The sequence below is a fragment of the Schistocerca serialis genome, chromosome 1 (genome assembly GCF_023864345.2).
Source record: "Schistocerca serialis cubense isolate TAMUIC-IGC-003099 chromosome 1, iqSchSeri2.2, whole genome shotgun sequence".
In the NCBI taxonomy this organism is placed as follows: Eukaryota; Metazoa; Arthropoda; class Insecta; order Orthoptera; family Acrididae; genus Schistocerca; species Schistocerca serialis.
In genome coordinates, this window is record NC_064638.1 from 416,043,502 (window position 1) to 416,067,199 (window position 23,698).

Genomic DNA, 23,698 nt, shown 5'->3' on the forward strand with positions numbered 1-23,698 from the left:
ATTACAACAGTTGTAAATACCTTCATCTGTTCTTGAATTATTTATTGAAATTATTTCAGACTAATGTTGGTACACAGTAACAATTTTCCACAAATGTAGTTAGATTTAGTTCTACACTCAATGCTAAACATCTGGTTACAGTGTGCAACTTGCATGATTTTTTTTTTTTTTTTTTTTTTTTTTGGAGGTTTACTAGCATCTTCTACCCCACATAATGATCAGGACTCCTCGTTCAGGTGGTGGAGACAAGTTTCATACTCCCATCTGGTCAACAAACTCAACAGTGTGATATGCCTTCTGCATTCGTAAATGTCTCCTCCTGCATTCGTAAAGGTCTGCTGTTATTTTACCAACTGCACAATAATTACTGAAAAACAAATGCCAGAGCTTTCTCAAAACCAACTTTAATTAAATTTTTATATACAAATAGAGCACAATCTGATGTTTGTAACAGGTTGCTTCCAGAAAATTTGCACTTGCATGTTACATTCCTTCAGTAATGCGAATCATAGTATATCAACTCAGAAAAGGAAAGTATCACAAGAACAGCATATTTTTCATCTTTTGTTTACTGGGTGTACGCTATATAGTCTAAACATGTGACATGGGTAGAAAAGTGCATGTTGAGAGTTAAAAAATTATTTATCTTCCTCAGATACATGTGATGAAACAAAAAAATGTCAAAAAATTTGTAAGTAGATTTTAATTTTGTTGACTTCTTTTATACATGTTTGTCTGCTCTAATTGCTCTCCCAACATCTCTCAACCAACACACACACACACACACACACACACACACACACACACACACACACACACACACACACTTGCTTTAATGTACAATAAATACAGATTCATTATTACAAAAGCGTGATTGGCATTTGAAAATAAAGTGCAGTAATACAAAGTAATAAATACAATGGTTCATCTTCACTTTTGCTTGAGTGTCGCAGAGTTGAATAATTCAGCACCACATCAGCACAACAATTATATAAATAATAAAATAGGGATACAGGAATTGTATGTTAGCAAAACAAATTCAGATATAAGTTTTGCTAACAAATGTGAAAAGTCTGCTACACCATTCTAAAACACTAGTTGTGGGGGTACTGGTAGCTGAGCAGACCAAGAGTCACTCTAGGCTTAGCTGCCTATTACTTTTTGTTCAAATATTTATGAACAAAACAGAAAGTGCCACTAATTTACACATTAAGTAACATAATTCTTGGATCTTCAACAGCTGCCTTTATCTTCCGTAGAAACAAAACAGCTTCACGACCATCTATGAGACGATGGTCATATGTCAAAGCAACATACATCATGGGTCGAATAACAACCTAGAATGCAAGAACAAATTGTTTAGTTGGTACAAGATTTCAGGTACAGGAACAGAAAGAAGTTAAATATTTGCACTCCACATCAATAATTTTCGTATTTAAAATGCAAAACTACATTACAGCTAGCTGTAACAAAGGCTATGACACAGATTAGTTGGAAGTAAAACATTTAGCAGTGAAATAAAGAAATGAATTGTCAATGCACTAAGTTTTAATGGCTTCTTCCAGTGCACACACGTCACTGGATGTAACCGATAAGGGAAGGGACAAATGGAGCATGTGTGACAAAACAGGAATGTTTCATTTTGTGGCTAGTGGAATATGAATCCAGGTACTTTCCTTCCAGTCATTTTGGAACAGTTTAGTGAGTTTCTGAACCTAGTAACATGTTGAAAATAGTGCTTGCTATTCCCATGATGTAATGTGTGGCAATTTTATATCATCTCTTCCTTCTCATATTTACATTCTCTTATTTGTCTGTCAATAACTAAAGCTAGGCATTTAATGACCTAACTTTTCCTTGTCCCCCATTTTGATCTTATTTTCTTCTCCCTCTTTTATTTTCATTTTTATCTGCACTTGCATCTCATACTTTTCCTCATTCTCATTATCACTTAATGGCAAGGAACCATTATTCCTTCTCACGTCCACCTAGCTAATTTATAACACAAATGACACATGCTAAGAAGCAGCTTTTTTCCTTCCATCAACATCTTTACTAAACTTTTTTTTTCTTTTGCTGTCTTGTCTGTTTAACACAAATAACAATATCACAAGTTTTTGAGCCTCGAGATTCTCTTGTTGCCAGCTGCTTTATATTTAACCAGACTTGCAAAATGTATAAGGTCTAGGCCAGGGCTGTTACAAATCTACTCCCCTGGGTTACGTGTACCCATGAGCATCCACAGCTCACCACACCAGGCCAGCATATGTGGTAGGCTACCTGTCAGAGGGATTTACTGCACTTCACCATGCCCAGTTTGAATGAGTGTGGGAGCCATTTGCTCACCCAACCTGCTGGCACTTGGCGCATCATATGGTGGATGGCAAAAGGTAACTTGTACCACTATTAGTCAAATGGGGAGAGAGAGAAATAACTGTTTATATGCCTCAGTATGCATTCTGAATCCTGTCTCTGTGGTCCCTAACCAAGGTGTGCACTGGCAGCAGTAAAGTCGTTTTCGAATCTGTTGCAAATGTCAGTTCTCTACATTTTCTCAATAGTGTCTTCTTCCCTCCAGGAATTCCCATTTCACGGAGTATTTCTGTAATACTTATGTGTTGATTGAGCATACTGATAATAAATGTACCAGCACACCTCGGAATTGCTTCAATGTCTCCTTTAATGCAACCTGGTATGGAGTCTAAACACTCAAGCAGTACTCAAGAATGGGTCACACAAGTGTTCTACACACTGTTTCCTTTATAGATGGGGTACACTGTCGTAGAATTCACCTAATAAACTGAAGTCAACTAACTGTCTTCCCTACAACTGACCTCATTCCATTTCCCCTGCTCTTTAGTGTTATGCACAGATATTTAACCAATGTGACTGTGTCAAACAGCACGCCACTGATACTATCTATATCCAAACATTGCAGAATAGCTTTTCTTATTCTAGTCCAAGTGTTTTCCACATTTAGAGACAGCTGTCATTCATCACAGGAAACAGAATTTCTACCTAAGTCATCCTGTATCTTCCTACAGTCACTCATTGACAAACTTTACCATAAACTAAGTGTCATCAGCAAATAGTCACAGATTGCTGTTCACCCCTACACATCAGATGGTGTTTATATTTATTTAACCAAGGTACGAGCATACGAAGTAGGCTCTGAGATATGTGAGTGGCTCGCAGACTTAAGACTTCTTAAGTATACTTACGAAGTGTTAAGTCTTCGAGCCACTCACATATCTCAGAGCCTACTTCGTATGCTCGTACCTTGATTAAAAGTCTGCAGTGTGAGAATGTGTCATATATTATATGGGAATCCAGGAATATGGAATCTGCCTGTTGCCCTTCATCCATTGTTGGCAGGGCAACCTGCTAGAAAAGGGCAAGCTGAGCTTTGCACAAGTGATGCTTTCTAAAACCCTGCTGTCTTGTGGACAGAAGTTTTCCTCCCTCAAGGAAATTTAGTACATCCAAATTTAGAACATGCTCACGAATTTGCAGCACAGGATATTGGTCTATAATTTATGGGTTCATTCTTTTATCCTTCTTTTATGCAGGAATCATCTGCGCCTTTTCCAGTCACTTGGGAATTTGCACTGGGCAAGAGATTCACGAAAAACACAACCTAAATGGCCAGTGCTGAAGAGTACTCTCTGTAAAACCAAATTGGGATTCCATCCAGACATCAAGATTTGTTTGTTTCCAACTCTTTCAGAAGCTTCTCAACACCAGTGCTACCTATTTTTATGTCATTTTGAGATTTATAAAAAGCCAGCCATAAAAATACACAAAGCACAGCAGACTAACTACGTAAGTTTAATGATAAAATACCAGTACAGAAAGTTAAAAGTGGACAACAACAACAATGCTATACTGAACAAGGAGTCCTCGGTCATTACATGTTATGGAGGGCACTGGTAAACTGCCCAAAACAATTGTGTGATTTTATTTATTTATGTGTTTAGGGTGCTCAACTACTAAGGTCATTAGTGCCCAGTCACAAACGTTAGTGCACTAATAGCGTAGAAAAACGCAAGGGGGCAACATCAGAAAATACTTACAAAGACACAGAGAAACAAAATAAAAGAGTTAGATCTCTTTCGACAAGTCTGTCAGTGTAATAAAACGAAGGACATGAGCAGCTGCTCGAGCGTCATCAGCTAAAAGTTCCTGTAAGGTAGATGGCAGACATAGGACAACACGAGAGAGAATAAAACAGGGACAGGACAATAAAACGTGGCACACCGTCAATGGATGACCACAGGGGCAGTGCGGGGCGGGGTCACCGGACGACAGATAGCGGTGGCTAAAGCGGCAATGCCCAATCCTCAACCTAGCCAAAATGACCTCCTCTCGCCGGGAAGGGTGCGAGGAGGTCGTCCAAGCCGTCAGGATCGGTTTGAGGGCCCTAAGCTTATTTTCATGGAGAGATGACCAAGCCTCATGCCACAATGATGAAACGCGCCGACAAAGAACCCCACTAACATCAGTTGATGGGACACAAAAGGGAGCTGTCCGAGGCAGGAGGACAGCAGCCTTGGCCGCAGCATCAGCAGCTTCGTTCCCATGCACACCAACGTGGCCAGGAACTCACACAAAAAGGACACGAGCACCGGTATCAGCTAGCAACTGAAGGGACCATTGAATTTGTTGCACGAGAGGGCGGTCTGAATATGGGTCATAGAGACTGTGAATGGCGCTCAAGGAATCAGAGCAGATGGCATAGGGACAATGACGATGGCGGCAGATATACTGAACAGCTTGATAGGGAGCAAAAAGCTCAGCTGTAAAGCTTGAGCACTGGTCAAGGAGCCAGTATTGAAAGGTATCATCTCCAACGACAAAGGCACATCCGACGCCAGCAGTAGTCTTGGAACCATCTGTGTAAATAAGGACGTTATGAGCAAACCTCAAACGAAATTCAACAAACCCCGAGCGGTATATCGAATTCGTGGTCCTCTCCTTTGGGAGCGAGCTGAGTTCAAGGTGAACGCGAACCTGAGCCTCTAGCCAAGGTGGCGTCGGGCTCTCACCCACTCGAAAAGTCGTAGGGAGGGTAAAATCTAGTTGCTGAAGCAGGCGATGAAAGCGAACTCCAGGAGGTAACAGGGCAGAGACATACAGCCTGTATTGGTGGTCAAGAGAGTTGTCAAAGAAAAATAAATATGACGGGTGGTCAGGCACTGACATCAGCCAACAGGCGTACCGACAAAGCAACATATCGTGCCAGTAGTTTAGCGGTAATTCGGCAGCTTCGGCATACAGACTCTCAACAGGGCTGGTGTAGGATGCTCCAGTCGCCAGACAGAACCCCCGATCGTGGATAGAGTTTAGACGGCATAAGATGGACGCCCGGGCAGAAGAGTAGACAAAGCTCCCATAATCCAGCTTTGATCGGACAATGGACCGATATAAGCGAAGCAGGACCATTCGATCTGCTCCCCATGACGTACCGCTGAGAACACGGAGGACATTTAGGGAACGGGTACAACAAGCAGCCAAGTAAGACACATGTGGAGACCAGCAAAGTTTCCTTTTAATGTAAGACCTAACAATTTTGTTGTCTCCACAAATGGGAGAGCAACGGAACCGAGATGTAAGGATGGTGGAAGAAACTGTTTGTAACGCCAGAAGTTCATACAGACCGTTTTCTCACCAGAAAAACGGAAACCCTTAGCGACACTCCAGGAATATAGACGGTCTAGACAACGCTGAAGACAGCGCTCCCGGAGACATGTTCTCTGAGCACTGTAGTAGATCGTAAAGTTGTCCACGAAAAGGGAGCCTGAAACGTCAGCTGGAAGGCAATTCATTATTGGATTGATAGCTATTGCAAAAAGGGCCACACTCAAAACGGAGTCCTAGGGCACCCCATTCTCCTGGTGAAAGGCATCTGACAAAACAGGACCTACATGTACCCTGAACATTCGGTCCATTAAAAATGCATTAATAAAAAGAAGGAGGCAACCGTGAAGGCCCCAAGTGTGCATGGTGCGGAGAATGCCCACCCTCCAACAGGTGTCGTAAGCCTTCTCCAAATCTAAGAACACAGCCACCGTCTGGCACTTACGCAAAATGTTGTTCATAATGTAGGTCGACAAGGTAACTAGGTGGTCAATTGCAGAGTGGCGCCTACAAAAGCCACATTGCACATTGGTAAGTAGGTATCGAGATTCAAGGAGCCAAACCAATCGAGAATTTACCATGCACTCCATCACCTTGCAGACGCAGCTGGTAAGGGAGATGGGGCGATAACTGGAAGGAAGGTGTTTGTTCTTTCCTGGTTTTGGTATGGGAACAACAATTGCTTCACGCCAGCGTGTGGGAACATGACCTTCAGTCCAGATGCGATTATAGGCGCGAAGAAGAAAGCCTTTACCTGTAGGAGAAAGGTTCTTCAGCACCTGAATATGGATACCATATGGCCCCGGAGCAGAGGATCGGGACTGGGCGAGTGCACTTTCGAGTTCCCACATGGTGAAGGTGGCATTGTAACTTTCACGATTCAAAGACTGGAAAGAAGGTGGCCGTGCCTCCTCTGCTTGTTTTCGGGGGAGGAAGGCAGGGTGGTAATGGGAAGAGCTCAAGACCTCCGCAAAAAAGCGGCCGAAGGCATTTGATACATCCTCAGGATCCACAAGGACTTCATGCGCTACAGTCAGGGCAGACATCGGGGAGTGGACCTTGGTGCCAGATAGCCAGCGCAGGCCACCCCAGACAACCGAAGAAGGAGTAAAACTGTTGAATAAGCTGGTGAAAGCCACCCAGCAAGCCTTTTTGTTCTTTGATAACACGACGACATTGTGCACAGAGTCGTTTGTAACTGATACAGTTCGCCATCGTAGGGCGGCGTTGGAAGGTGCGTAAAGCACATCGCCGAGCACGAATAGCATCGCTGCACGCCGTAGTCCACCAGGGGACTGGGACTCGACGGGGAGAAGAGGAAGTACGAGGGATGGAATATCAGGGTGTCTATATGGACAAGGAAAAATAATTCCTCCCGGATTTCCCGGTTGAAAATACACTTTTTCCCGGGTGAAAATACACTTTTTTCCTGTTAAGTGACAGTATTCATTTTCTCGGCACTTATCAATCCTTTTATGGTTTATGTTTTTATACACAGGCGTAGAATTTCCTGGCACTTTAGAAAATGAAACTCAGGAGAAAAAAACATGTTTTGGAAAGATCTTTCATGTGCAGCAACATATACACTGCATAGGGCTTTAGGAAGACTGTGCAGTGCTTCTTAACAACAAAGGTATAAATTCGAATTCCACCTAACACCGCATGTTACTTTCCGAAGTATTAAAATGGAGATTGCGACAGGAAAGAGTAACCTCGATGGCTGCTGAGGGCCTGGCTTGGGGAACACTGCTGCTACAATTGATAGGTGGTGAGTCATGGTCCATCAACTCAACAGTTGCATCTGCCACCTTCCTGAGCTAGTCAGGAGGGGCAGCTTCCTCTGCCGGTGAAAGGCCGGATGAACGGCTACCAGCGGTGCGGCCAGGCGAAACTGAAGACGGCCGCGGATGGTAACCGCTGGGTGGCGCAGGAGAAGAAACGCGCCTCGGTGGAGATGGAGAACTCTTTTTACTATGAGCCTCCTTTGAAGAATTACGTTTTGTCGAAAGAACAGTTGATGGCTGTGTGTCGGTTCTTTTTCGAAGGTCCGAGCATCTGATTTAGAGGTTCTCATCTTAGCAGCAGCAGATGATGATGTTTGAGCCTTAGGGTTGGTGGGAGGAAGAGGAGACGTTGATTGGGCGATCTTAGCACTGGCCGATCTGACGAGCGAATCGCTAAATGTTAGAGCGCATGTCTGTGTAGTTACCTCCCTGGTAGGCGGAGGAGAGGCGAGAACGGTACTGTATTTCCCTGCCGGAAGGACAGTGGGTTTTCTGCTATTGAATAACTTGTGAGCAGCCGAGGTCGACACCTTCTCTTTCACTTGAATTTCCTGTATACTTTTCTCATCTTTGTACACAGGGCAGTCACGAGAGGAGGCAGCGTGGTCACCCATGCAGTTGATGCAATGAGGGGACGGAGTTGGACAGTCACCCTCATGGGCGTCCCTTCCACAGGTAACGAATTTAGCCCCACTTGAACAAGACTGCCATGTATGGTTAAACCACTGACACTGGTAACACCTTGTAGGGCTGGGTATATACAGCCGAACAGAAGTGATCTCATAACCCGCTTTAATCCGTGAAGGCAATTGCACATTACTAAATGTCAGGAATATGGTTCGGGTCGGTATGAGGTCCTTGTCGACCCTTTTCATGACCCGATGTACGGCCGTCACTCCCTGATCAGAGAGGAAAGACAGAATCTCCTCATTAGTTAGCCCACCGAGTGACCTGGTATACACCACACCACGCAACGAATTTAACGTGCGGTGGGTCTCCACCCGTACAGGAAATGTGTGTAAGAGAGTGGCTCAAAGTAATTTTTGGGCCTGGAAGACACACTCTGTCTCCAACAGCAAGGTACCGTTGCGCGACCGAGTACAAGATTTCACTGGTACTGCAATCGCATCTACACCCTTCTGAATGACAAAACGGTTGACTGGTGAAAAATCACGACCGTCAGATCTTGTGACAACAAGAAACTACAGTGCTGGTGGTAGAATTTTCGGAACAGGAGTTTCATCTAGCTTTCTTTTTTGGGCAGAAGACAGGGAAGAAGAAGAAGAGAAATCCATTGCGGATGAATCCCCCATGATTGCCAGCGTCTCCAATGGTGCGCTCCTTCCTTGTAGGGGCCCCCTCGAAGGGCACTACCAGCTTAGGTGATTGTCCACACCTCAGGTCACACCTCCCGAGAAACGGATGGAGGGACCAATCGGCACATTCGGAAGGTAACAGATCAGGGAATCACCCCTCCCTGGGCCCGGCCTTTACCAGGGGGTACGTGCGTGCCTTACTTGTCTACCCAGGGCGGGGAATTACGCGTTACCCCGTCACCGGCTATGCGTGCGAACGCATGGGTCAGCCTTCAGACACGCACAGGGAGGATAGAAGAGAGGAAAGAGAGAGAGGGACAGAAGAAAGAATCTCAAACGCCGAAACGGAAAAGAAGACAAGGAGAATGAGGCAGAGATAGAAGTAAGGGCATGAAAGCAAGGAGAAGAGTGAACGTAGGGACAGACCCACAGAGGAAGAAAGTGTGAGAATGGAAAAAAAAAAAAAAACAAAGGAAACAGGATCCTGGAGTGTTCAGATGTCGGTCTCCGGACGAAGGCTTGATACATTACTCCCGAGAAGAGGGAGCGTGAAGGGGAGGTGGGGGTGTGGGGGAATTGGGGACGAGGAGGGATGGGGAAAAGGGGTAGGGCAGCCCGGAAAGGAAGGAGAACTGCACTAGCTCGGGGCCCCGTACTCACCACAGACGTATCCACAAAAGAGTTGTGGACCCCCTGGGGGGACATTCATGCGAGATTCACACCATAACCAGATGTTTAGTATTGACTGTATGATTAAACCTGTCTGACTATATTTGTTGAAAATTTTTACTGTGTACCAACATTAGTCTGAAATAAGTTTAAGTGATAATTCAAGAACTGATGAACATATTTACTGTAGGTTGGTGAATACTTGGGAATAATGGCTGACCACGCCACTCTGCAACAGTTAAAATCTCACACGCAAAATTTTGTGAAGGAGTCCTAACAAAATACAAAACCTTCTTACGACACACTCAATTAAAATTTGTTATATCGTCTGCTGTGTGTCAATGGGCAATATCCCACTCTAAGCCGTGTAAGGGCTGCTACTTCTTCAGCTCGTTGTGGCAGGAGGTAAGCTTTGGTTGCACTGAATGTTTCGCTGAACACAGCTAATTACCATGCACTTTCACTTAATTAGCCTCTCACCAATACAAGGTCTTCCAGTTCACATATGGTAAGAGCTAGCAGTGGGTTTGAACACTGAGCAGGAGATGGAAGAGAGCAAGGCTCTTTGGTAGTAACATTAGCGAGTTCATTTCCCTGTAACTCTGTGTGTCCTGGAACCCAGCAGAAAATTATTCCCTTTGCACTTTGGAAATCTGAGCAGATGAGGAACTTTTTGCCACAATGTCACGTCATCTGCTTCAGTGCCCTCAGCATAGAAAACAATTCTGCACATCAGTCCTGGGATATCTGTACTAATCACAAATTCGGGGAACATGACGGAGCAATCGATAAAGTTCACATGCTTAGATCCACCACTGTAAACAATAAAAATATGCAGGTGGTGATTTAAAATCTCATAAAATTTAGTTTTAAAAATGTAATTTGATGTAAAATTATCCCTGTACCCAGTCAGTTGACATCCTTAGTAGCCATGGACATCCACCCCTGGCATTGGATGTTAATGCCCTCTACCTACAATACTCAAGACGCTCACTTACATGGACTCAAATGGCCTCGTTGCCCATGGATGGTTACATAACGGACATTCCAGTCGCAGCTGGGCAACATAGATGGATGCTTGTAATGTGGGAACAGGCAGAACCCTCTATGGTTGGCATCCCATGAGGAGAAGAGACTGAATAGATAGTGGAGACTAACCAGACTCCGCACACAAGCTGGAAACTGGACTAGTCCATAAGTCCAGGAAATTAGTGGAAAGGCTACTGATCACAAATTTCACAACACCAGTTCATCTACTCTTACTAGACAAACACTGGTGATGAAAACTTCATCCACCACCACAATTTGAACCGGCTATCTATGGATTAAGAGCAGCTGCACTAGGGTGCATTAGTGACCTCGGGTATAGATGCAGGTAACAGTTTGTATCAATCTTTAATGGATTTCCACATGAAATGTCAGCTCCATTGGCATGAGATGAAAATACAGTGATCACTGAAGGTTTCAAGTCCTACCTATAAATTAGAGCAATGTTCTGAATGTGTGCAATATAAAAACAGGTCACAGACAATAGTCCAAACAAAGTTTTTATCTTGATTTGTATGTCAACTGATGATGAATCTAAAATACACATGCGACTGCTGTGTAAAATTAACAGTAATCCTTTCAAGAGTTAATGATGTTCATGTTTGACAGTGTACATATTAATTTACTTAACGAATGGATTCAGCTTCATGGAGGCTTCATGAAACTTCAGTTATTGCAACAATTAACAGTAGAGTTACTTGTATTATAAGAGGAATATACTCGCAAAGCTTAGACACAAATTTCATTTACAAGAGTGGAAATGTTTCAGAACCAAACACCCGTAACAACACTTACCTGTCCTTTGATGGCAACAGGTCGTTCCACAATAGCATGCATACCCAAAATAGCAGACTGGGGTGGATTTATAATAGGTGTACCCATCAGAGAACCGAAGATACCTCCATTACTAATAGTGAAGGTCCCTCCATCCATATCCTCCACTGCAAGCGCTCCTTTTCGAGCTTTCTCGCCAAGTGCAGCTATCCCCAGCTCAATGTCAGCATAGCTCATTGATTCAACATTTCGCAGAACTGGTACTACCAGCCCCTGAGAAAAAAGTAAATGTTAATTCCTGAGAGACAATTTGATGAAAACACATCATACACAGTAAACTAAATCCATGAGACAGACATTATCACTCATTACATACTTGTTTGTTTTCTTTTACCAAAACTGAAAAAAAGGAAAGTTTATTCAGGACACACGTAACAAAGCAATATATTGAGCCTGAAACTGAACATATGATCCCATAATAGAAAAAAGGTCATACAGAAGTATAATATGGCAACACAAATTGTTACCCCTGATGTACACAGTTACTAACAGAAAATCTTTGTAGTATTGCCAGTAGGCAGGAGTGTTTTATGCGCATGACACAGCAAAGTAATACGTAAAAAATTACATACTTCATTAGAATAAATGCAGAATAATCAAGATTCCATCACCTGCTGAAAGGATATCAAGAGATCATTTTTCACAGAACTCCTAGTCCTTCTGACTGCCTTCATTCACTAGCGTTGAATCTACTTTGTAGGAAAGTAAATCTACAGACCAGGGCATCTTAATCACAATTATGCAGTGAGATAAGGGTACAACTATCTCCAAATCAAATACTTTGAATGGATTTTTCAGGCTACCCAAGAGACAGAAATTACTTTGCTCGGAAGGATGATTTAGAATTTGTTCCTACATTTTTTTGGTAGAATGATAATTCACATTGCCATGTTGCAATAAACAGTACCTTTCATAGTTCTTTCAAGAAAGTCATTTCTGAAGTTGGAAGTTTTGGCAGTTGTTGTCATCTCCAGTGAAATGAATCCAGGTATGGAACTGCATTGTCATCATGGTTGAAAAAAAATTTCGACCACTGTCGCAAATGGCCTTCATCAGGGAGACTTATTTACTCTGGGCCAGTGCTAATTCAGGTTTTACATACTATAATTGCATCCTGTTCATAGTTTGTTTGTCAGGAAATTCGTTGGACTCTTATTTTGGTTGGATGGCAGGAGAAAAAAGGTGGGACTGACAACCTTACTTGATAGTAGCTTTTATTTTAATTCCTGCTGGTTACTATCAGTGAATGAGGGGCAAGCCAGTTGCTCCACAATATCTGCTGGCAGCCAAGGCAAATCATTGTATTTTGTGCCTTTGACTGCTGTGTATACTGCCATGCTTAAAGGGGCAGCCTCACAAATGTTGTTGCATGTAGCTATCTCCTGCCAGCAGCACAGAAAACAGAGGGCTATACCCATTATCACAATTCATGTTGGCAGACTGTTTAATAACCAGTTGTCTCATGTACTGTTCTCTTAAAGGTAACTGGCTGACTAGTTAGCAAAACAGAGAGAGAGGAAAGTCAGAGCTATCAAAATTCGAATTCTTTTCCAAGATTGATTATATCTTTTCTGTGAAGTTTCAAGATAAAAGTTTGATTATTTAGTGAGCTCTATTAATAGTATAACAACATAATTACTTATTTAAGGTTGTATGCCACACTATGTGAATAGCACTGCAATGGATAGTCAACATCAGGTGCTGAATATCACAATATTGTTGTCAAAAATATCTGATGGCCATCTGTTTTAATTTTATACAGATAACAAATAGTTACATTTTACAGCACTGATGGAAAAGAAAATGCACACTCATATACACACGTCCACATATTACTATAGTGTTCTTGAAATTTAAATCAAATGATGCTCTTCAGCTTAGCAAACTGATAATGTTTAACTCTAGGCAGGAAGTTATCAATATGGTGTAATTTCTGCAGAGAAGGCTGGCAACAGTGTTTCATTAAATGGAAACTGACATGCACACGCAAGTTGAAGCTACTACAAGGGGTCTTTGAAAAGCCCGTGCAAAGTCCGAGAGATGACACCACCGGTGCTTATCAAGGTCATGTTTAGTTAGTAGCATTGATTGTCAAAAAATGGACAAAGAAGAATTTCGTGTGGTGATTAAACATTACTTTACGAAAGACAAAAAGGCTCAGGAGACCAATGAGAAGCTTGTTAAACACTATGGTGATTCTGCATCTTCAATTAGAACAGTTTATAAGTGGTTTCAAAATTTTCGGAGTGGCCATATGGGCATGAGTGATGCTGAACTTTCTGGACACCCTGTGGAGGTTATGACCCCAGAAATCATTGATAAAATCCATGATATGGTAATGGATGACAGAACAGTTAAGGTGTGTGAGATTGCTAGTGCTGTGGACATCTCGAATGAATGAGTACATAATATTTTGCATTAGACTTGGCCACTGTTTCTGTGTTTCGATACAGTGTATTGATACGTGAAACTGTTTCAGTGTTTCGGAACGGCTGTGGTTTACAGTTTCGAAACAGTGGTGTTTCATTCCGCCCCTGTCTCGGATAACCGCACCAGATTCGATCTCGATCCAGACACAGAAACTGTATCGTTGTTTCAAAATAAGGCTGTTTCAGTCCACCTGCACTTGGAACGGACTAACTGTATCGAAACAGTGATGTTTCATTCCGCTCTGTGTCGTACGAGATTCGGGCTCGGCACAGATACTGAAACACAACATAACACTTAATGAAACACTTTCAAGAGTGGCGAAATATTTTTAACAAGCAATAGAATGAAGCTTAAGATATCCGAAAACAAAGCTTCGTTTCTAGCTGACTGTCCTATTACGAAATGGCGTAACATCTGCTTTATAAACACTAACCAAACAATAAAACAACGCATACTATTAACATTCAAAATAATAAATATGTGAAAATCATTCGATTAAATTACACTTTGTTTTATAACATACGCTTCTCTTTTCATGTACAGTAATCGTATTAAGAAACGCAAGTAAGCCTACAACATTTTGAATAAAAAAAGGCGTAGAGTGACAGTTACTAGACACATACATAAATTTGATCTAGGTATAATTGCAAGCAATCTGTTTGACATATCACTGATAGTGTAGTGGTGAACTGGAGGGGTTGGGAAACATGGTGACTTTATAGTAACGGTTCGAAACACCTTGAAAGACCAAATTTTTTTCTGTTATATTTTGTTATTTATTCGAGTTATTTGACATTATTTGTGAGTCTATAGTCACTGTACCTATTATCCACAATGATTCCCTTTGTGTGCATGGAAATTAGCAGGATGGGTATATTACCCTTACTAACGGAATGTGGGAATCCCAGTAGCATATCCGTTGTTTCTGCAGTTTGCTCCTACCTCCAGTTCCGTTCGTGGTGGTTCTTCTGTCTTCAGCTATGGTTGTCCTCAGCCAATTGAAAAGTGTGTAAGTCACACAACACGAAAGCAGCGCATTTGCTGCAGGAAATACAAAACTGCCAAGACGCCCAAGTGATAGTTTCATACTTTCTGCGAAATGATTAGCGCTCTCGCACCTCATTTGTGTTTATATGGACATACTTATACAGTAGACATTCAAGATGATAAAATGTGCAGGTTTATTAGATTACAAAACACAAACTGTTTCACTGTTTCGAAACAGCGTATCGAAACATTACATTGTACTGTTTCATTTGTTTCGAAACAGTTAAGTGTTTCAGTTTGCCCATCTCTATTTTGCATAAACATTTGGACATGAGGAAACTATCCGCAAGATGGGCTCCACGATTGCTCGCGCTTGACCAAAAATGGAATCGTGTGAAGTGTTGCAAGGATGGTTTGCAGCTGTTCAGGAAGAAACCGCAGGACTTAAATTAAACATGAAGCAAAGGAAACCAAGGAAAATTTGGAAAGGTAACTGAAATTCAGGTAGGAAAACACAAGCATTAAGAATGAATTTTCACTCTGTAGTAGAGGGTGCACTGATATGAAACTTCCTGGCAGATTAAAACTGGGACTTAAAGTCAGCATCTTTGCCTTTTGTCGGCAAATGGTCTACTAACTGAGCCACCCAGGTGCGACTCATTATCTGTCCTGAAAGCTTTACCTCTGCCAGGCTCTCTCTCCGCAACATCCTTTTTTCCAGCAGTACTAGTCCCAAGTTCCACAGAAGAACTGTGAAGCTTGGAACGAAGGAGATGAGGTACAGTGGAAGTAAAGCTGGGAGGACAGTTTGTGAGTCATGCTTGGGTGGCTCAGTTGCTACAGCACTTGCCCCAAAAGGAAAAAGTCCCAGGTTCGAGTCTTGATCCAGCACACAGTTTTAATCTGCCAGGAAGTTCCATAATAAGCTTTCAGGTCTGCAAATTCCACCCAGAGATGGCAAAAGGCTTGCAAGAGAAGTTGAACAGAATGGATAAAGTCTTGAAAAGAAGTTATGAGATGAACATTAACAGAAGTAAAACTAGGTAATGGAATGTACTGAAATTAGGTGATGCTGAGGGAATGAGACTCTAAAAGTAACAGATGAGTTTTACTATTTGGGAGGCAAAATAACACACAATGGCCAAAGTAGAGAGAGAATACAAAATGCAGACTGGCAACAGCGAGAACAGTGTTCCTAAAAAGAGAAAATTGCTGGCTTCAAATTTAAATTTAAGTGATAGGAAGTCTGTGGCATGGTAAAGAAGTGAAATGTTCAGACAACAAGAGAAAGAAGCTTTTGAAATGAGTTGCTATAGAAGACTGTTTAATATTAGATCAGCATATCAAAAAACTAATGAGGATGTCCTGGATTGAATAGAGGAGAAAAGAAATGTATGGGACAAGTTGACTACATGAAGGGATTGGTTGACAGGACACATCCTGGGGCATCAAGCAATTGTGAATTTCTTAATGGAAGGAAGCATGAGAAGTAAAAATTGTTGTGGGAAAGCAAGGTATGACTACAGCGAGCAGATTCAAATGTACATAGGTTGCAGTTACAACACAGTGATGAAGAGGACTCACAGATGATTGATTAGTGGGGAGAGCTGTATGAAATCAGTCTTTGGATTGAAATCACCATCATCTTCAGTATTTCAAAGGATTCTAGACCAGTCAACATTGTCAAATGCTTTACTAAATCTACAAATGCTATAAAGATAGGGTTGCCTTTCATCGACATATCTTCTATGGTAATATTCTATGGTAAGTGGTCAATATTGCTTCACATGTTCCAATAGTTCTCCTGAACCTCATCTGATTTTTCCCTACGTCGGCTACTCCTAGTTTTTCTTTTTTCTGTAAATAATTCATGCCAGTATTCTGCAACAAAGACTTATTAAACCAATCATTAGATAATACTCACACCTCTCATTTGTGTAGTCTAAATTGAACTTGCAAACACACACAAAAAAACCTATTAAATATACATACACTAACTTCCTGGGTACAGCAAGTAATCACCCCATTACATAAAATGTTATTTTTCTAACAACAAGAATCTATGTATTTGATGTGAACTTTCCAGTTTTGACAAAACATGTACTCCATCACTGACTTTGTGGAGCACACGCAAAAATGGAAGAAAACACATCCTTACTGTCAATGAAAAGTTGACATTTTAAGTGACAATAATGGAACACTAACTTGAAGATTCCTAGGATGGAATGGCCTGAAAAATTCTAACACTCATCTTTGCATCATTGCTGACTACTACCTAGGGAAGCCCATTAATATTAAATTTAGTGAACTGACAGGTTACACTTACGAACAACCTTGGCAAATTCACACACCCCTCCCCCTTACCACTTTAATTAAATATCATTAATACTGGCGGAATGCAATGTGGTGGAACACTAACTTTTTAGTACAACATCCTTCAGTATATGTGATGAGAAACATCTGCCAGTGGTAAGGATAAACTCCATTAGCAAAAACTGCAGGTAATTCTGTCTAATTACAGTTCAATAAACTATTGTTTAGTCATAGCATGTGCAGCAAGTGGGAATACATGTTACTTAGAAGTGAATGTGAATTTAACCTGGCAATGTGTTTTCATAAGTAGCGACACAACTTTACAGTTTTTCCTATATTGATGTTGACAGTTCTAGGCTAAGTGCATATATTTACATTCAAGATAGAGCAAGAGGACCGTATGGCTATATTTTCCATCACAGATTTGATGATTTCCTACCATAATTTACATCAAGTGTAGCTGAAAATGGCTTAAAACCGAAATCGTGCAGCTTTACTGAGAATAAAGCAAGAAGTTAACAGCTGAAGGTGAAAAAAAAAAAAAAAAAAATAGAAAAAACTTACTTTTGGTGTAGCAACAGCAACAGAGATGTCAACATAATCCCTATACACAATCTCATTGCCATCAATCACAGCATTTACCACTGGCTGATCTTGCAAAGCATATGCCGACGCTTTTACAAAAGCAGACATGAAACCAAACTTAATGCCATACTTCTTCTGGAAAGTCTCCATATGTTGCTTCCGGAACTCCATTATATTTCTGTAAAAAAAAAAAAGTGCTGTAAATAATTAATAAATGTATTCCCCATGATTGTACACATTAGGTTAATTTTGTAAAAAAGTGTATTTTACAGAAAAACGTAAACAGCAACTTTTTGTTTACCAACCCCATATCAATTTCATTAAATGTTGTTAGCATAGCATTAACATTCTGTGCTTCCTTCAAACGTTGTGCTATGCGTTGCCGCATTCTGTTCATCTTGACTCGTTGTTCTGTTCGTGTTCCCGAGATCTCTGACGTAGGATCAGAAGGAGGAACTTTGACAGTGGCTGCCTCAATGGCCTGTGCATGTCTGATGGCTGCCACAGGAATGGAACTCATTGGTGCCTGTGGTTTTGGTGGTGGAGGTGTGGGAGGAGCACTAGGTGCTGGAGCACTGGGAGCAGCGGAGGGAGGCGGTGGTGGTGGTGGTGGGGGAGGAGGAGCCGCAGCAGCTGCAGCTGGCTGTGGAGCTGCTGATGGAGCCTTGGCTGCCGCCTCTGCCTTCGGCTTTGCAGGAGCAGCACCTGTGAGACATCTTCAGTTACTTACAGTCAACAAAAAACAAAAGGAGAATCTTAAGATGTAAGTATGTGATATCATAATATGTGAGACAGAAGGTGAAAAGAGACTTCCTGTTGGAGAAATAAAATTTTCAGAACAAGAAAAATGTTCGATAATGTCTAAAATAACTATTTTCATTTTTTGTATATTGCAGTAATTTACTTCTTTTGTACAAGCTCATATCAATTTAAAAGATCTTTTAACCCAACAGGAATCATTTATATCCTTAAAAGCAATTGATTTCAGTCTTCTCAAAAAGGACTGGACTGACAAGAGGTCCCCGTTCTAAATCTCGCATCTGCGTGTGCTATCCTTCACAAAAAAAGTATCTCCTAAATTTATAGGCATTTTAAGGAGATCAGCATAGCTTTAGATAAAAGAAAAAGGCCTCATAAACACAAAAATGCCAGTCAACACAAGTGATCAATTTTTACAAGACAGTTATAAATGCCTACAGATGTTACCAATTTGCAGTTGGCAGCCTTAAAATACCAGCTAACAGCTGACATTACTGTAGCAGCAAAAATCTACAACTACAACACATGTTAAGTCTGTTATTGCTGCTAGAAATGAAAAAAAGTTGCAGTTGCTGTGAATAAATATGGCTCTCTTGAAGAACACCAATGCTAACGAAGTATCTGACATAACTAAACATATCCACTTTGAGCTTGTTAGCTTGAAAGATACTGTGCATTGCAAAATGGACACTGATGGAAATGGATTTGTGCACCACATCTTTCCCAAAAAAAGAACCTGCTGGGTTTCCTGGTGCAGTGATTCCAGCAGGGATGACAAAACATTGAAAAGATTGTCTTTTTAGAAGCACCAGGACTGGTTTTCAAGATAAATAAAAAGACATTCTGTGTCCTGAAGTAGAATCAGAATTCGAACCAGAACCTCAAGTCAGTGACAATAAGGATCCGGTGGAATGAACCATATCAGCCAGATATTCCAGAGCCAAATAGGAGGCAAAATGCTGTTTGTGATGGAACTTGAACCCCTTCAGACAAAAGTGTTTTAGAAGTAGAAAATCCAATCATTTGGCCACTACACAATATGAGATTTCAGTAATATATTTTTGGGGGTTTAGTGAATTCAAAATTTTAGACTCTTTTCGGTCCCTTAAAGGCTTAAAAAAAGGCTGTGCAGGATAAACTAATTTTTTCTGGCCAATTTATTTGGTATCAAATGTTTGTACGTGCTGTAGATCTGAAGGGGTTAACCTCTTACTAAGTAATATTAACTTTAAAAAGTCTGTATCATTTGACAACGGACATTTTAAGGGTAATACAAATGCAGAATTTGTTTCTTAAATATGTCAAATTAAACTATGCCAATAAATTGAAACTTCAGCATTATCTCAAAACACCCATTGTCCATCACCAATATTAAATTTGTCAAGACTCACTCAAATTTAGAGAGAGTGCTTTTTTCCTTCAAATTATTCAGAATTTAATGTGGAGTGTAAAAATTACAATAGCTCAAAATTCAAAATTTTTGGCAAGCAATCTCTTTTTCTTTTTCATTTCACATATCATGTTACAGGCCCCTTACAATACTATGAAAATTACACAGAGTGATGCAACACCTTATACAGGGTGGTCCATTGATCGTGACCGGGCCAAACATCTCACGAAATAAGCGTCAAACAAAGAAACTACAAAGAACGAAACTTGTCTAGCTTGAAGGGGGAAACCAGATGGCGCTATGGTTGGCCCGTTAGATGGCGCTGCCATAGGTCAAACGGATATCAATTGCATTTTTTTAAAAAAAGGAACCCCAATTTTTTATAACATATTCGTGTAGTATGTAAAGAAATATGAATGTTTTAGTTGGACAACTTTTTTCACTTTGTGATAGATGGTGGCTGTAATGCAGGTAAAGACAGATTGCCACTTACCGTAGAGAAGACATGTCAAGTTGCAGACAGGCACAATTAAGAGACACTCACATACAAGTATTTTTCTTGTATAAGTGTCTTTTAATTGTGCCTCTCTGCAACTTGATGTCTCTTCTTTACAATAAGCAGCAGTCTATCTTTTCCTACATTGCTGATATTCCTACCTAGAGTTTCCATTGTTTGAAATACATTAGTATAACCATATATATATAATTAAAAAAAAAAATTAGAAATTTCAGGCCTTGAAGACTGTTCATTTGCCAAGCAGTGAGGGAACTCTAGCATCCCATTCTGATAAAGAAGAAATAATATTTAAGGAATGGTTTCGAATGAGTGAAATTGGAATATGGAATGTTTGTGTTATAAGAGTAGTGAAATATGAGGTACCCCAGAAGAGGGATCCACCAGTACACAATGCAATGCACTAGGTCAAATGTAGGATTTAGGTGAATACTACAATAGCAGTAGAAAAACAATAATAGAATCTTAGTATACCTAGGTTAAAGGTTGCAAGCACTGGGTAAATATGAAAATTCCTCCAAAATATATGGCAAGAAACATGATTAATAAATAAAATAGAACAAATACAAAAGTTTGAAATGTTGGCGGAATCATGCAAGTATACAAGAAAATGAATTAAGAGTCATTTACAGTACAAGACTTAACAGCCAAAAAAAAAAAGACTTAATTAAGGATATCCACAAGAAGAAATGCATCACATTGATAAGGGCACAATATTTGTATCTATGTGAACATTTAACGAAGATTTAACACTGGTAAGAACTCTAACATTTTTAAATGAAATTCTATAAAACTTTTCAATATAATTCACATTAATATTTAAGACACTTATCATTATCAATAACCAACATCAGGCTTCCATTCCCACAAACATCTGCCAACTGATTTGGGGCGGATGGACAGCCATTTTCCCATCAGCCTTGTTGTCATGGTGCAAGAACAAGTGATAATGGGTGCTTGATCAATGCTATATAGAGGGTAAGCTACATCTACATGCTAACACCTAAATGAATACTTTGCAAATCACACTTAAGTATCTCGCAGAGGGTTCATTTAACCACCTCCATAATAATTCTCTATTATTTCAGTCTTGAACAGCACGCAGAAAAAATGAACACCTATATCTCTTCCATGCGAGCTCTGATTTCCCTTATTTTATTATGATGATGGTTTCTCCCTATGTAAGTTGATGTCGACAAAATATTTTCGCATTCAGAGAAAGATGGTGATTGAAATTTTGTGAGAAGAGCCCACTGCAACAAAAGACGCCTTTGTTTTAATGATGTCCAGCCCAAATCCTGTATCAAGTCCATGACTCACTCTCCCCTGCTTTGGGATAATACAAAATGTGCTCCTATTCTTTGAACTTTCTCAATGCACTCTTATTCATTCTATCTGGTAAGAGGATGGACAAGTGTAGTGTAGCCAGTCTCTTAAATAGACCTGTTACATGTTCTAAGTGTTCTGTCAATAAAGTGCAGTCTTTAGTTTGCCTTCCCCTCAAAATTTTCTATATTTTTTCCAATTTAAGTTGTTTGTAATTGTAATTCCTTTTTATTTAGTTGAATTTACAGCCTTCAGATTTGACTGATTTATCATGAAACCGTAGTTTAACAGATTCCTTTTTGTGCTCATATGGATGACCTCTCACTTTTCATTTTAGAGTCAATTGCCACTTTTCGCACCATACAGATATCTTTTCTAAATTGTTTCGCAATTTGTTCAGATCTTCTGATGACTTTACCACATGATAAGCACAGCATAAACTGCAAACCAACATAGACGGCTGCTCAGATTGTCTCCTAAATTGTTTATCTAAATAAGGAATGGCAGAGGATCTATAACATTACCTTGGGAATACCAGAATCACTGCTGTTTTACTCGATGACTTTCTGTCAGTTACTATGAACTCTTTGACAGGATATCACAAAGCCAATAACATAAGTGAGACGATATACCATAAGCACGCAATTTCACTAATATCCGCTTGTGTGGTACAGTGTCAAAAGCCTTCTGGAAATCCAGAAATATGGAATCAATTTGAAATCCCTTGTCAACAGCACTCAACATCCCGTGTCAGTAAACAGCTAGTGGTGTTTCACAAAAATGATTTTTTCTAGATCCATGTTGATGTGCATTGACAGACCATCCTCTTCGAGGTAATTGTAATGTTGGAACACAATATATGTTCAAAAATCCTGCTCCATATTGATGTCAATGATATGGGCCTGTATGGGGGAGCAATGCATTATTAAGCATGTGGTCATAATCTTTTGGCTCATCAGCATGTATAAAACTGACATAATCAACAAAAATACACTTTTCTAATACAACAACAGGGTCATTCCATGTCAAGTCATCCAGGCCATGACACACATTATTTAGTTGTGAACTGAGATCTTGTGTACTGTTTTTGCGTCTAATATCATGAACTTTTGCCAATTTTTATTGCTGTTTATACATTCTGTTGGTAGCAATTGCTGAAAGTTTGACGCAATGCGTAACTTCAAAGCGAACTGCAAAAATCTGAAAACTGGCTGCAGTTTTTAAACAAAAAATGGTATGCTGACAGTTTATTCCCTGAATATCCTTTCAGACATGTAGTTTCTGAAAACATGCTTGAATTGGCCAATTAAATTTTTGTAAATTAATTTGATTTAATTTTACTGTTAAATTAGAAAAAAAAAAATATTTTGGACAATTGCCCCGCCCCTATGGAAAACACTGAAAAAATTAGAAAGTGATCTATAAATAATAAAGTTTCATCAACAGAAAATCAGAATGAGATATTCACTCTGCAGCGGTGTGTGCTGATATGAAACTTCCTGGCAGATTAAAACTGTGTGCCGGACAAAGACTCAAACTCAGGACTTTTGCCTTTCGCAGGCAAGTGCTCTACCATCTGAGCTACCCAAGCATGACTTACACCCCATCCCCAGAGCTTCACTTCTGCCAGTACCTCGTCTCCTATCTTCCAAACTTGACAGAAGCTCTCCTGCAAACCTTGCTGAAAAGATGGTAGAGCACTTGCCCCTGAAAGGCAAAGGATCCTGCAATATATGAAACAAATTATAAAATATGGGGCAACTTGTACATTGTATGACACAAGGACACTTTCTTACCTCTGCCATAACCAAATTAACTAAATGTAAAAATACATAGCATTTGGTTATAATATTTAAGCATTTTGTCAAAAGCCAATATAGTCAACACTGCACAAAATGCTGGTGCTACAATCTGCATTCTAAACATCATTATCAGGCCAACAGAAGGATGGGGATGGTCCATGTGGATGCACGAACCTTCAGTAACTTCTTCTTGTTCTCCACAATTCACCTTCTCAAGAATTCCCAAATACCAAGAAGAGTCATATGCACATGCAACATAGCAGGTGGGCTGCACAGTGCATTCTGGCATTAATGGCAGAAGTGCA

General features: G+C 40.4%; 1 protein-coding gene across 1 annotated transcript in view; it reads right to left on the reverse strand.

The window, feature by feature from the left end:
- Positions 1 to 388: 388 nt before the first annotated feature.
- LOC126471914 (dihydrolipoyllysine-residue succinyltransferase component of 2-oxoglutarate dehydrogenase complex, mitochondrial) overlaps positions 389 to 23,698 on the reverse strand; it is a 73,908-nt gene continuing 50,598 nt past the window's right edge. Inside the window, exons 7-10 of the mRNA XM_050099898.1 lie at positions 17,908 to 18,307; positions 17,582 to 17,780; positions 11,249 to 11,500; positions 389 to 1,337 (exon numbers count right to left, since the gene is read on the reverse strand). Coding sequence (XP_049955855.1) covers positions 1,203 to 1,337; positions 11,249 to 11,500; positions 17,582 to 17,780; positions 17,908 to 18,307 — 986 coding nt within the window. The 3' untranslated portion in view covers positions 389 to 1,202. The remainder of the gene's footprint in view (positions 1,338 to 11,248; positions 11,501 to 17,581; positions 17,781 to 17,907; positions 18,308 to 23,698) is intronic.